This window comes from Salmo trutta, unplaced genomic scaffold (genome assembly GCF_901001165.1).
Source record: "Salmo trutta unplaced genomic scaffold, fSalTru1.1, whole genome shotgun sequence".
NCBI classification, from domain to species: Eukaryota; Metazoa; Chordata; class Actinopteri; order Salmoniformes; family Salmonidae; genus Salmo; species Salmo trutta.
In genome coordinates this window covers 16202571-16217185 of record NW_021822911.1, presented here as the reverse complement: position 1 = coordinate 16217185, position 14615 = coordinate 16202571, and the positions used below count along the sequence as shown (strand labels likewise).

The window sequence follows — 14615 nt, the reverse complement described above, 5'->3', positions numbered from 1 at the left end:
AATATCCTTCCAGGAGACCCAGGCCAGGTCGATTAGAAAGGCCTGCTTGCAGAAGTGTTTTAGGGAGCATTTGACAGTGATGAGGGGTGGTAGTTTGACCGCGGACCCATAACGGATGCAGGCAATGAGGCAGTGATCGCTGAGATCCTGATTGAAAACAGCAGAGGTGTATTTGGAGGGCAAGTTGGTCAGGATAATATCTATGAGGGTGCCCATGTTTACGGATTTAGGGTTGTACCTGGTGGGTTCCTTGATAATTTGAGGGCATCTAGCTTGGATTGTAGGACGGCCGGGGTGTTAAGCATATCCCAGTTTAGGTCACCTATCAGAATGAACTCTGAAGATATATGAATTGATTGCCCCCCATCTATGGTGTCCAGGGCACAGCTGGGAGCTGGGGGGGGGGGGGGGGGGGGGCTGTAACAGGCGGCAATAGTGAGAGACATTTCTGGAGAGATGATTTTTTTAAATTAGAAGCTCGAACTGTTTGGGCATAGACCTGGAAAGTATGACAGAACTATGCAGGCTATCTCTGCAGTAGATTGTAACTCCTCCCCCTTTGGCAGTTCTATCTTGACTGAAAATGTTGTAGTTGGGGATGGAAATTTCAGAATTTTTGGTGGCCTACCAAAGCCAGGATTCAGACACGGCAAAGACATCAAGGTTGGCGGAGTGTGCTGAAGCAGTGAGTAAAACAAACTTAGGGAGGAGGCTTCTGATGTTAACATGCATGTAACCAAGGCTTTTACGGTTACAGAAGTCAACAAATGAGAGCGCCTGGGGACACAGGGCCTGGGTTAACCTCTACATTAGCCAAGGAACAGAGGAGTAGGATGAGGGTTTGGCTAAAGGCTATCAGAACCTGGGGAATGGGAGCGGTGCAGGGCCTGGGTTAACCTCTACATCACCCGAGGAACAGAGGAGTAGGATGAGGGTACGGCTAAAGGCTATCAGAACTGGTCATCTAGTGCGTTGTGAACAGAGAATAAAAGGAGCAGAATTCTGGGGGTGGTAGGATAGATTCAAGGGATAACGTACAGACAGGGGTATGGTAGGGTGCGGGTACAGTGGAGGTAAACCTAGGCATTGAGTGATAAAAGAGGTTGCATCTTTGGAGGCACTAGTTATGCATGGTGAGGTCACCGCATGTGTGGGAGTTGGGACAAAAGAGTTCTCTGAGGCATGCTGAGTGGGACTAGGGGCTCTGCAGTAAAATAAAACAATGATAACTACCCTAAACAACAGTATACAAGGCATATTGACATTAGAGAGACATAAAACGAGGCATAAAGCAATCACAGGTGTTGATTGGGAGAGCTAGCTAAGACAACATCGGGTAAGACAACAGTTAATCAGCTAAGACAACAACAACAGGTAAAATGGTGATGAATGGGCAGAGAGGGTCAGTTAACTACACACAGGGCCTGAGTTCGAGGCTGGGGCCGACAGATAAACAAAATGGAGTACCGTGATTAATGATCAGTCCAGCAGGCATCAGCTATGTAGCCAAGTGATCATAGGGTCCAGTGAACAGCAATATATGAACCAGGGTAGCCGTTAGGTAGTCATTACTATGCTAGCCGGGAGATGCGCCTGGCTCGAGGCTAACTGGTGCTAGCTTCGGGACAAGGGCGTTAGCCACTATAGCCAATCCGGTGCAAAGGTCCAGAGCTTACGGCAGGAATACGGTGATGTAGTGGAGAAAAACAGTCCGTTATGCTCAGGGCTGATATCGGGCTGTGCAGACTGGCAGGTATTTTCCAGGCTAAAAGCGGCTGGTGTCTGAGCTGAAATGGTAAAGGCCGCTAGCAGTGGTTAACAATGACTAAATAGCTAGTAGCTAATTAGCTGGTTAGCTTCTGAAGGCTAGCTTCTGATGGAGGTTCTAGCTATAAGGTCTAAAAAAAATAGCAGATCCGTATCACATTGGGTGAGGCGGGTTGCCAGAAGGAATATTTAAGTTAAAAATGGAAAAAGAGATTGAAATATATTGCAATATACAGTTGAAGTTGGAAGTTTTCATACACCTTAGCTAAATACATTTAAACTACATTTTTCACAATTCCGGACATTTAATCCTAGTAAAAATTCCCTGTCTTAGCTCAGTTACGATCACCACTTTATTTTAAGAATGTGTAATGTCAGAATAATAGTAGAGAATGATTTATTTCAGCTTTTATTTCTTTCATCACATTCCCAGTGGATCAGAAGTTTACATACACTCAATTAGTATTTGGTAGCATTGCCTTTAAATTGTTTAACTTGGGTCAAACGTTTTGGGTAGCCTTCCACAAGCTTCCCAAAATAAGTCGGGTGAATTTTGGCCCATTCCTCCTGACAGAGCAGGTGTAACTGAGTCAGGTTTGTAGGCCTCCTTGCTCGCACACACTTTTTCAGTTCTGCCCACAAATGTTCTATAGGATTGAGGTCAGGACTTTGTGATGGTCACTCCAATACCTTGACTTTGTTGTCCTTAAGCCATTTTGCCACAACTTTGGAAGTATGCTTGGGGTCACTGTCCATCTGGATGAATCATTTTCGACCAAGATTTAACTTCCTGACTGATGACTTGAGATGTTGCTTCAATATATCCACATCATTTTTCTCCCTCATGATGCCATCTATTTTGTGAAGTGCAACAGTCCCTCGTGCAGCAAAGCACCCCCACAACATGCTGCTGCCACCCCAGTGCTTCACGGTTGGGATGGTGTTCTTCGGCTTGCAAGCTTCCCCCTTTTTCCCCCAAACATAACGATGGTCATTATGGACAAACAGTTCTATTTTTGTTTCATCAGACCAGAGGACATTTCTCCAAAAAGTACGATCTTTGTCGCCATGTGCAGTTGCAAACCGTAGTCTGGCTTTTTTATGGCGGTTTTGGAGCAGTGGCTTCTTCCTTGCTGAGCGGCCTTTCAGGTTATGTCGATATAGAACTCGTTTTACTGTGGATATAGATTACTTTTGTACCCGTTTCCTCCAGCATCTTCACAAGGTCCTTTGCTGTTGTTCTGGGATCGATTTGCACTTTTCGCACCAAAAAAGGAGACTGAACGTGTCTCCATCCTGAGCGGTATGATGGCTGTATGGTCCCATGGTGTTTATACTTGCGTACTATTGTTTGTACAGTGGAACGTGGTACGTTTAGGCGTTTGGAAATTGCTCCCAAGAATGAACCAGACTTGTGGAGGTCTACAATTTTTTTCTGACGTCTTGGCTGATTTCTTTTGATTTTCCCATGATGTCAAGCAGAGGCACTGAGTTTGAAGGTAGGCCTTCAAATACATCCACAGGTACACCTCCAATTGACTCAAATGATGTCAATCAGCCTATCAGAAGCTTCTAAAGCCATGATGACATTTTCTGGAATTTTCCAAGCTGTTTAAAGACACAGTCAACTTTGTGTATGTAAACTAATGACCCACTGGAATTGTGATACAGCGAATTATAAGTGAAATAATCTCTCTAAACAATTGTTGGAAAAAGTACTTGTGTCATGCACAAAGTAGATGTCCTAACCGACTTGCCAAAACTATAGTTTGTTAACAAGAAATTTGTGGAGTGGTTGAAAAACTAGTTTTAATGACGCCAACATAAGAGTATGTAAACTTCCGACTTCAACTGTATACAAAAAAAGACTAAAAAACATTTACAACAACAAACACGTCTTACTGCTACGCCATCTTGGATTACAAGATGACTCAGTTAAAAACCATTGGATTTAGATTTTATAACTCTGAAATGTTACGCTGGAAAAACAGTTTTCGTGGGCACAGAAATACTAAATAATTTCAGAGTTTGCTAAATCCAATGGTTTTTAACTGAGTTTAGTATTTCTGTGCCCACGAAAACTGTTTTTCCAGTGTAACATAAGGAGCCACTAAATTATACATAGTTGAGTGCATTTCAGAATACAAAAAAACTGTCCAACAGCAAGATCACGTATTTAAGTTGAAGTTCATCATATGACAAGCGTAACGTTATGACTATAACTACTGTTCCCTGAAGGAGGGAAACTGGGTACAACATACTATTAAATCCACATGTTATGACTATAAATACTGTTCCCTGAAGGAGGGAAACTAGGTACAACATACTATTAAATCCACATGTTATGACTATAACTACTGTTCCCTGAAGGAGGGAAACTATGTACAACATACTATTAAATCCTCGCCGGAAGCCCCGCCTTCCACAGGTGATGAGCGCGAGGCTCGGATTTATTCCTTAAATTTAATACCGCTCTTCACCGACCCAGGAAGGGGTGGGGTCAAACAGGTGTTGCACCTCGTTTCCCTCCTTCAGGGAACAGTAATTATAGTGTTAGGTTCTAATCTTTCAGACTAAATAACTCACGGACACTAGAGAAGCTTAACCAAGTTTAATTCTTCCCAAATGGTCGTTTGGGAAGAATTCAGACAAAAACATGTTCTCACCATCACAAGTATATATACCCCACTTTGGACACTCCTCCTTCTCTCCAATCCTTACATCTTCTGGTTCAACAGAAAGAGGGTAACAGGATACTAAACTCTTATTACTCCCTTCAGGGGATCTGACCTGACCTCCTTGACCTCAACCCCTCCTTCGCCTAATCCACAGCAATCCTGTGATCTCCTCCCGTCCACCCAGCACATTCCACAGCCACTCTGTCTTTCTACAGATCTCACTCCTTTATATACTCTGTGTCTGATCTATCATGTCTTTAATATGTTCAAAGTTTAGAATCCAACAATAGTCATTCCTTTCAGTCGGTCAACTTCGGTACAACATACTATGGGGTAATACAATCATTCCCCAACTGACCCAAACGGACACTAAATGAAACGGCCCCTGGCAGACCACCCAGACCTGACTTCTTCAAGACGTGTCAGTTTTGTCAATTTATTCATTTTATTTTGTTTGAAACACTCCTGTCAATGTTGAGTAAGGAAGCACACCTAATTACCCATATAGAAGTAGGACTAGTCTACCTTGCCTATGTGCAAATGTAGGCCTATTAAATGTGCCCATTTGGGGATGTCTGATAGTATTTCTGATTGTCTTAATGCACCACCACTAATGAGTTGTGGAGGTTCTCAAAGCAAATGTTTCTTCACCTCAAACAGCAAGTGCACCTCAGCCACGCTCAAGGTCCTAAACGATATCTTAACCGCCATCGATAAGAAACAATACTGTGCAGCCGTATTCATTGACCTGGCCAAGGCTTTCGACTCTGTCAATCACCACATCCTCATCGGCAGACTCAATAGCCTTGGTTTCTCAAATGATTGCCTCGCCTGGTTCACCAACTACTTCTCTGATAGAGTTCAGTGTGTCAAATCGGAGGGCCTGTTGTCCCGACCTCTGGCAGTCTCTATGGGGGTGCCATAGGGTTCAATTCTTGGGCCGACTCTCTTCTCTGTATACATAAATGATGTCGCTCTTGCTGCTGGTGAATCTCTGATCCACCTCTACGCAGACGACACCATTCTGTATACTTCTGGCCCTTCTTTGGACACTGTGTTAACAACCCTCCAGACGAGCTTCAATGCCATACAACTCTCCTTCCGTGGCCACCAACTGCTCTTAAATACAAGTAAAACTAAATGCATGCTCTTCAACCGATCGCTGCCTGCACCTGCCCTCCCGTCCAGCATCACTACTCTGGACGGTTCTGACTTAGAATATGTGGACAACTACAATACCTAGGTGTCTGGTTAGACTGTCAAACATCTCCAATCCAAAGTTAAATCTAGAACTGGCTTCCTATTTCGCAACAAAGCATCTTTCACTCATGCTGCCAAACATACCCTCATAAAACTGACCATCCTACCGGTCCTCGACTTCGGCGATGTCATTTACAAAATAGCCTCCAATACCCTACTCAATAAATTGCAGACTATCACAGTGCCATCCGTTTTGTCACCAAAGCCCCATATACAGTGGGGGAAAAAAGTATTTGATCCCCTGCTGATTTTGTACATTTGCCCACTGACAAAGAAAGGATCAGTCTATAATTTTAATGGTAGGTTTATTTGAACAGTGAGAGACAGAATAACAACAAAAACATCCAGAAAAACTCATGTCAGAAATGTTATAAATTGATTTGCATTTTAAGTATTTGACCCCCTCTCAATCAGAAAGATTTCTGGCTCCCAGTGTCTTTTCTACAGGTAACGAGCTGAGATTAGGAGCACACTCTTAAAGGGAGAACCAATGCCCCATATACCACCCACCACTGTGACCTGTACACTCTCGTTGGCTGGCCCTCGCTTCATACTCGTCGCCAAACCCACTGGCTCCAGGTCATCTACAAGACCCTGCTAGGTAAAGTCCCCCCTTATCTCAGCTCGCTGGTCACCATAGCAGCACCCATCTGTAGCACGCGCTCCAGCAGGTATATCTCTGGTCATCCCCAAAGCCAATTCCTCCTTCGGCCGCCTCTTCTTCCAGTTCTCTGCTGCCAATGACTGGAACGAACTACAAAAATCTCTGAAACTGGAAACACTTATCTCCCTCACTAGCTTTAAGCAGCAGCTGTCAGAGCAGCTCACAGATCACTGCACCTGTACATAGCCCATCTATAATTTAGCCCAAACAACTACCTCTTCCCCTACTGTATTTATTTATTTAGCTCCTTTGCACCCCATTATTTCCATTTCTACTTTGCACTTTCGTCTACTTCAAATCTACCATTCCAGTGTTTTACTTGCTATATTGTATATTATATATAGACTTATTTTTCTACTGTATTATTGACTGTATGTTTGTTTACTCCATGTGTAACTCTGTGTTGTTGTATGTTGTCGAACTGCTTTGCTTTATCTTGGCCAGGTCGCAATTGTAAATGACAACTTGTTCTCAACTTGCCTACCTGGTTAAATAAAGGTGAAATAAAGAAAAAATTAAATAAAAGATCAATGTCCCTGTTTTATTAGATAGTACTCACTGTATTTACTGGTGTTAATCAGATCAATGTCCCTGTTTTATTAGATAGTACTCACTGTATTTACTGGTGTTAATCAGATCAATGTCCCTATTTTATAAGATAGTACTCACTGTATTTACTAGTGTTAATCAGATCAATGTCCCTGTTTTATAAGATAGTACTCACTGTATTTACTGGTGTTAATCAGTTCTCCAGTCTTCTCTTCTTCGTCCTCCTCTAATGTGACAGTAATCTCCCCCTCTTCATCCTTCATTCCAAAAACGTCTTCATCTTCTTTCACTTCATCCTCCACTCCAAAAACTGCATCTTCCTCCTCCTCTTTCACTCTGAAGGCGTCTTCCTCGTCTGTCACTGTAACGTCTTTCTCTTCTTCTTTCACGGTAACAGACTCACCTTCTACTTGTCTTTGTAATGTGACATCCTCCTCTTCCTCTTTCACGACAATGCCCCAGAGCTTCTTTCTCCGTCCAGCAAACCTCTTCTTTAGCAGGAGGAGAGTAGCTTAGTGAGCGCATGGTCGGGGATGTTAGCTAGCTAGGCTAGTGCTAACTTAACCAGCCAGATAGTTGACTTACAACGTAAATATGGAATTAAATGGGGTAGCTAGTTGTTTACACATAAGTATGTTTAAATCATAGTGGCAAATAAACCACGAAATTGTCTAAAGAACTTGAATGGTGCGACTTTGTCGGCTAGCGAGCTACCGAGGTGGCTGCAGTTGTTGAAGAAGCGTTCCGTCCACTAGATTATACGTCACACTAGAAACATCGCCTGAAAGACACATATCGCCATCTGCTGTCTGGAGGGAGGAAACGCAGTTGAGGAGGGACAACTTTTTTCTTCTTAATTGAATTATAATATTATAAAGCAGTTTAGGGAAACGTTTTTTTCTCTCTATTAAATATTAATATTATATCAACACGTACAAAGAGCAACAAGTGTTGTTTGATTAGTTCAGATTTTTTATGAAAATTTAAAACAAACTTAACCTCTACTTCACATCTGTATTTCTGATTCAGTCAAATAACTATATATCAAAATAAGCACCTAGTTATTGATACCCTTGATAAAGATGAGCAAAAATTACTGTATGAAATAAATAAATTAACTTTACCAGGATATTTTAGCCCAAAACCTGGTTACCTCTCTGCTAGGAGGCTGAAACTTGGCCATAAGTGGATCTTCCAGCAAGACACATCAACATCCATGAAGAAATGGTTAATTGGGCACAAAAACAACATTTTCAATGGCTTTCTCAGACTTCGGACTTGAACTCCATTAAAAACCTGTGGTTTGAATTGAACAGGGCAGTACATAAGCGCAGACTAAATCAATCAAGGACCTGGAGAGATTCTGTATGTGTTCTCTAATCTCATAAAACATTTCAGTGTCATTATCCTCCCAAGGGGAGAGAGAGTGCTGGAGAATTAAAAACATGGGTGGCAATAATTCAGACCCCTACATTTTGAGAATTACATGTTAAACTAAATCTCTTTCTCTGAGCAATTGTATTAGTATAAAATGATATAATTTCCCTTTATTTTGGTGACACAATACATCATATAGATGTCTATAATGAACAGACTAGGTCTATACTGCTCCTACATGGTGTAACTATACTACATGGTGTAACAATACATAATGTAGATGTATATAATGAGCAGACTAGGTCTATACTGCTCCTACATGGTGTAACAATACATCATGTAGATGTATATAATGAACAGACTAGGTCTATACTGCTCCTACATGGTGTAACAATACATCATGTAGATGTATATAATGAACAGACTAGGTCTATACTGATCCAACATGGTGTAACAATATATAATGTAGATGTATATAATGAACAGATTAGGTCTATACTGCTCCTACATGGTGTAACAATACATCATGTAGATGTATATAATGAACAGACTAGGTCCATACTGCTCCTACATGGTGTAATAACACATCATGTAGATGTATATAATGAACAGACTAGGTCTATACTGCTCCTACATGGTGTAACAATACATCATGTAGATATATACTACTGTTCAAAAGTTTGGGATCACTTAGAAATGTCCTTAGTTTTTTAAAGAAAGCACATTTTTCATCCATTAAAATAATAATAAAATTGATCAGAAATACAGTGTAGACATTGTTAATGTTGTATAAAATATATATATATATTTTTTAACAAATTCACCTTTATCTAACCAGGTGGCCAGTTGAGAACAAGTTCTCATTTACATCTGCGACCTGGCCAAGATAAAGCAAAGCAGTGCGACACAAACAACAACTTGTTCTTTAACAAAGCTTTTGTAAACAGTGTTGTTGCATAACAATCAGGCAGTAGAACAACAATAATCATCACCCTCTTGACCAATCTTCCCTCCCCTTAACATTGGGTTTGATTCAGACCCTGCCAGTGTACCAGGTGGACATTGGGTTTGATTCAGACCCTGCCAGTGTACCAGGTGGACATTGGGTTTGATTCAGACCCTGCCAGTGTACCAGATGGACATTGGGTTTGATTCAGCATGGCCAGAAATGTATTCCAAGGTCAGTAACTTATAACCACAGAACCACCCCAGACCTTTCATACATCACTAAAAACACCTAAGTATTAGATTTACTGCCATGGTCTAGTATGTCACTGCATCAGACACCAGTCACAATGCTGGCTGAGGTACGAGTAAAACATGACATATTATTTCCTAACCATTCACAATGCTGGCTGGGGTACAAGTAAAACATGACATATTATTTCCTAACCATTCACAATGCTGGCTGAGGTACGAGTAAAACATGACATATTAGTTCTTAATTGTAAAAATATCCCCACTCCTTAATCAACTAGTCTCCCACTGTTTAACCAGAATAACATGAGTTGTGTCCTTCAAACTGTTAGTCCATAATCATAATCAGCTACTTAGATGTTATGTATTGTCATGTTATGCTCACTATAAGAAGTCCTGAATGTATTGAAATGCCTGGAGGGGATGTATTAATTTATAACCCATCATTTATACCTGTTAATTCATAACCCATCATTTATACCTGTTAATTCATAACCCATCATTTATACCTGTTAATTCATAACCCATCATTTATACCTGTTAATTCATAACCCATTATTTATACCTTTTGCTTGAAAGGGGTGGTTCAGGCAGGCTGGCACACTCCCTAACCTTACTTCTTACTTGACAGGAACTAATGGGGATCCATAATAAACCCCAGAAAGAGTAGCTGCTGCCTTGGCAGGAACTAATGGGGATCCATAATCAATACAAATACTTGTATCAATATATTTGTGTCTCTTTACTCTCGGATTCGAAAAAGCTAATTAGCATCAAAGTAGACGACATGCAATACTACAAATCCCTGCAAGCTCCTGCATGTCATCTCTAGCCAACACCTTTCACAGAACAGTTCACTGAATTGTCCATTGAAATAAATGTTGACAATTTAGTCATTGCTACATTAAGGCCTGATTGCTGGAGTGCTGCAGAGATGGTTGTCCTTCTGGAAGGTTCTCCCATCTCCACAGAGGAACTCTGGAGCTCTGTCAGAGTGAACATCGGGTTCTTGTTCACCTCCCTGACCAAGGCCCTTCTCCCCCGATATCTCAGTTTGGCCGGGTGGCCAGCTCTACAAAGAGTCTTGGTGGTTCCAGACTTCTTCCATATAATAATGATGGAGGCCACTGTGTTCTTGGGGACCTTCAATGCTGAAGACATTTTTTGGTACCCTTCCCCAGATCTGTGCCTCAACACAATCCTGTCTCAGAGCAATATGGACAATTCCTTTGACCTCATGGCTCGGTTTTTGTTCTGTCATGCACTGTAAACTGTGGGACCTTATATAGACAGTTGTGTGCCTTTCCTAATCATGTCTAATCAATTGATTTTACCACAAGTGGACTCCAATCAAGTTGTAGAAACATTTCAAGGAAGATCAATTGAATCAGGATGCATCTGAGCTCAATTTCGAGTCTCATAGCAAAGGGTCTGAATACTTAAGTAAATACATTTGGAAAAATGTTTTTAAAAAATGATTTTGTTTTCTCATTATGGGTTATTGTGATGTCATTATGGGGTATTGATTATTCAATTATAAAATTATTCAACTTTAGAATAAGGCTGTAATGTAACTAAATGTTTAAAAAGTGAAGGGGTCTGAATACTTAATGAATGCACTGTATACCCCTTGCAGTTTTCTACACAGTCATGTGATACGTGGTATAGAAGAGTCCAATCTTAGGAGAGTACATGGGAGGCACTATAATGTGTGTCTGCAGGTGTCTATCTGGTTAAAACCACTGTTACAGGAGCCCCTCCGCCCTCTGGTGGGATGGATCATGTCTACAGAGAAACCTAGATTCAAATACTTAGATTTGTGTGTATTGGGTATATGTCGTGAATTTGTTAGATATTACTTATTAGATATTACTGCACTGTCGGAGCTAGAAACACAAGCATTTCACTACACCCACAATAACATCTGCTAAACACGTGTATGTGACCAATAAAATGTGATTTTGATTTGAAAAAAACATCCTATTTATCAAAGATGCTTTTGGCTGGAGTCAAAATGACTCCAAAGGATTTGAATTTGTTAAAAGTCCATATTGATACAGAAACACTAAACCATGATATAGATTTCTTAAGAACAAGTTGATTGACAAAGTCATGAAAATTTTGAAGAATTGAATAAACCACATTTTGGCTATGATAAAAGATATGCCTCTGGGGTCAAAATGATCCATGTCAGAAGTATGGTTCAACGCAAATATGTAGTGGGTGTAAAGTTTGTTTTCAATTCTCACTTATTAAACACAAATCAATCAACACATGCTTCTCTTTGAACGACTTAATATAATATAAAACCTTTTCTGAAATAAATGAAAAATAAACGTTTGGTTCCTCAACTGCGTTGCCCCCTCCAGTCAGCAGATGGCGATGTGCGTCGTTTAGGTTCAGGCGATGCTGCCAGTGTGACGTATAATCTAGTGGACGGGACGCTCCTTCAACAACAACAGCTAGTCAGACACCTCGGTAGCTTTCTAGCAAACATAGCTACAACATTCACGCTCTTTACACTGGTTTGGTGTATATTAGTCGCTGTGTATTAAACACACTTCTGTTGTATGTACTTGTTGACCTATTTAATTATATATTTACGTTGTTTGTCAGCTAGCCGGTTTGCTAAGTTAGCTTAGAACTAGGCTAGTCGCTAATGCTAGCTAGCTAACATCTCCGACCATGAGTTCACTAAGCTACTCTCCTCCTGCTAAAGAAGATGTCTGCTGGACGGAGAAAGAAACTCTAGTGAAAGAGGAGGAGGAAGAGAAAGATGTTACAATACAAAAACAAGTAGAGGGTGAGGTTATTACAGTGAAAGAAGAAGAGAAAGACGTTTCAGTGAAAGAGGAAGAAGACGCGTTCAGAGTGAAAGAGGAGGATGTTACTGTGAAAGAAGAGGAGGCTGAGAAAGAGGAGGATGCTGTTTTTGGAGTGAAAGAGGAGGAGGGGGAGATGACTGTCACGTCGAAAAGGGAAGAGGAGGAAACTGGATATCTGGGCTCGGTTTCCCAAACACATCTTAAGGCGTCCAATGGTTCTAACGATGAACTTAGCCATAAGATGGTTTTGAGAAACCGTTCCCTGATTAACACTAGTAAGTACTGTCTTAAAAACAGAGGCACAAACTCTGCAGTTGTTGAAATCTGCATTTGCTACATCCATATTTGGACTTTAAATTATTAATTTATAGCCATTGATTCTTGAAGAATATAACACATGCCTCATGAGCTTAGTTCAACTGTTGTACCCCATCAGAACCCCAAGTAAGCTTTTTTTACTCCAATGTTTAGAAACAATGTAAATCAACACTGTATAGCCTCAACATGGTTAAAACTATAATGTTGATATCATGCTCCAGGCAGATATACTACATCCATAACTAGTGGTTTCCTCATTACCAGATATACTACATCCATAACTAGTGGTTTCCTCATTACCAGATATACTACATCCATAACTAGTGGTTTCCTCATTACCAGATATACTACATCCATAACTAGTGGTTTCCTCATTACCAGATATACTACATCCATAACTAGTGGTTTCCTCATTACCAGATATACTACATCCATAACTAGTGCTTTCCTCATTACCAGATATACTACATCCATAACTAGTGCTTTCCTCATTACCAGATATACTACATCCATAACTAGTGGTTTCCTCATTAGCAGGGAGGTGTTTCTTCAACCAAATTGTGTGTGCTTTGCCTTCGTGACGCAATTTTAGCAAACACAGAAAGGGGCCTATTTTGGAGACCAAAAGTCATCTGGCACACTGCTTAGGGTTTCAAAAACTTTAATAAATTATTTGTAGCCTACAATCATTGATGTTACTACTAATGTGAAAACAAGACAAAATATGATTGTTGCTCACTTGACTGTCTTAATTGTCAAATCATTTAACAGACGTCAATTGTTGTACAACTTCATGGGTACGCTCTGGGCATCACCTTTTACCTCAAATAAACAGTGGATTTCTGCTGTTGTGGGACTTTAACCATCTCTCTGACTTTGTCGTTCACACAGGAGAGAGACGTGACTATTGTGGGTCCTCTGGGGAGCCTCAACAACATCATGATGCTGACGAGGCAGAGAAAAGTCTCTCCAGATCAGAACATCTCAAGAAACACCAGCAAGAACACACAGGAAAGAAACCTCACCACTGTTTTGAGTGTGGGAAGAGTTACTTAAGATCAAATTCACTGAAAGTACACCTGAGAATACACACTGGAGAGAAACCGCACTGCTGCTCTGACTGTGGGAAGAGATTCACCTCTTCAGTAGACCTTACAATACATCAGAGAATTCACACTGGAGAGAAACCTTATGGCTGTGATCAATGTGGGAAAAGTTTTACTCAGCCAAGCAACCTGAAATCACACCAGAGAATACACACAGGAGAGAAACCATATAGCTGTAATCAATGTGGGAAGAGTTTTATTCAGTCAAGCAGCCTGATAGTACACCGGAGAACACACACAGGAGAGAAGTTGTATAGCTGTAATCAGTGTGGGAAGAGTTTCACTCAGTCAAGCAGCCTGATAGTGCACCAGAGAACACACACAGGAGAGAAGCCATATAGCTGTACTCAATGTGGGAAGAGTTTTGTTACATCTGGCTGTCTGAAGACACACCAGAGAACACACACAGGAGAGAAATCTTATAGTTGTGATCAATGTGGGAAGAGTTTTACTCAGCCAAACAGCCTGATAGTACATCTGAGAACACACACTGGAGAGAAATCTTATAGCTGTGATCAATGTGACAAGAGATTCTCCGATAAAAGATTTCTGATCAAACATCAGAAAACACATGAAGGAGTTGTTTCATGAAATCAATGATATGTCACAATGTAGAATGTTTTAACATTGTAGTAGCAGTATATTAATGATGTCACAATGTAGAATTTTTAACATTGTAGAAGGAGTATTTAATGATGTCACAATGTAGAATGTTTTAACATTGTAGTAGGAGTATTTTAATGATGTCACAATGTAGAACCCTAAACGTTTGTCCCCTGTTCTATTGATTTCAACATGATATGGATATTAGCCTCAGGGGGAAAATCCAGGCTCTGAAATGGAAGAGTTACTATTTATGAGATTTAACAAAAAG

General features: G+C 40.7%; 1 protein-coding gene across 1 annotated transcript in view; it reads left to right on the top strand.

The window, feature by feature from the left end:
* LOC115186517 (zinc finger protein 436-like) overlaps positions 1 to 14332 on the top strand; it is a 37236-nt gene extending 22904 nt beyond the window's left edge. The window contains exon 2 of the mRNA XM_029746136.1: positions 13797 to 14332. Coding sequence (XP_029601996.1) covers positions 13797 to 14332 — 536 coding nt within the window. The remainder of the gene's footprint in view (positions 1 to 13796) is intronic.
* The last annotated feature ends 283 nt before the right edge of the window (positions 14333 to 14615 follow it).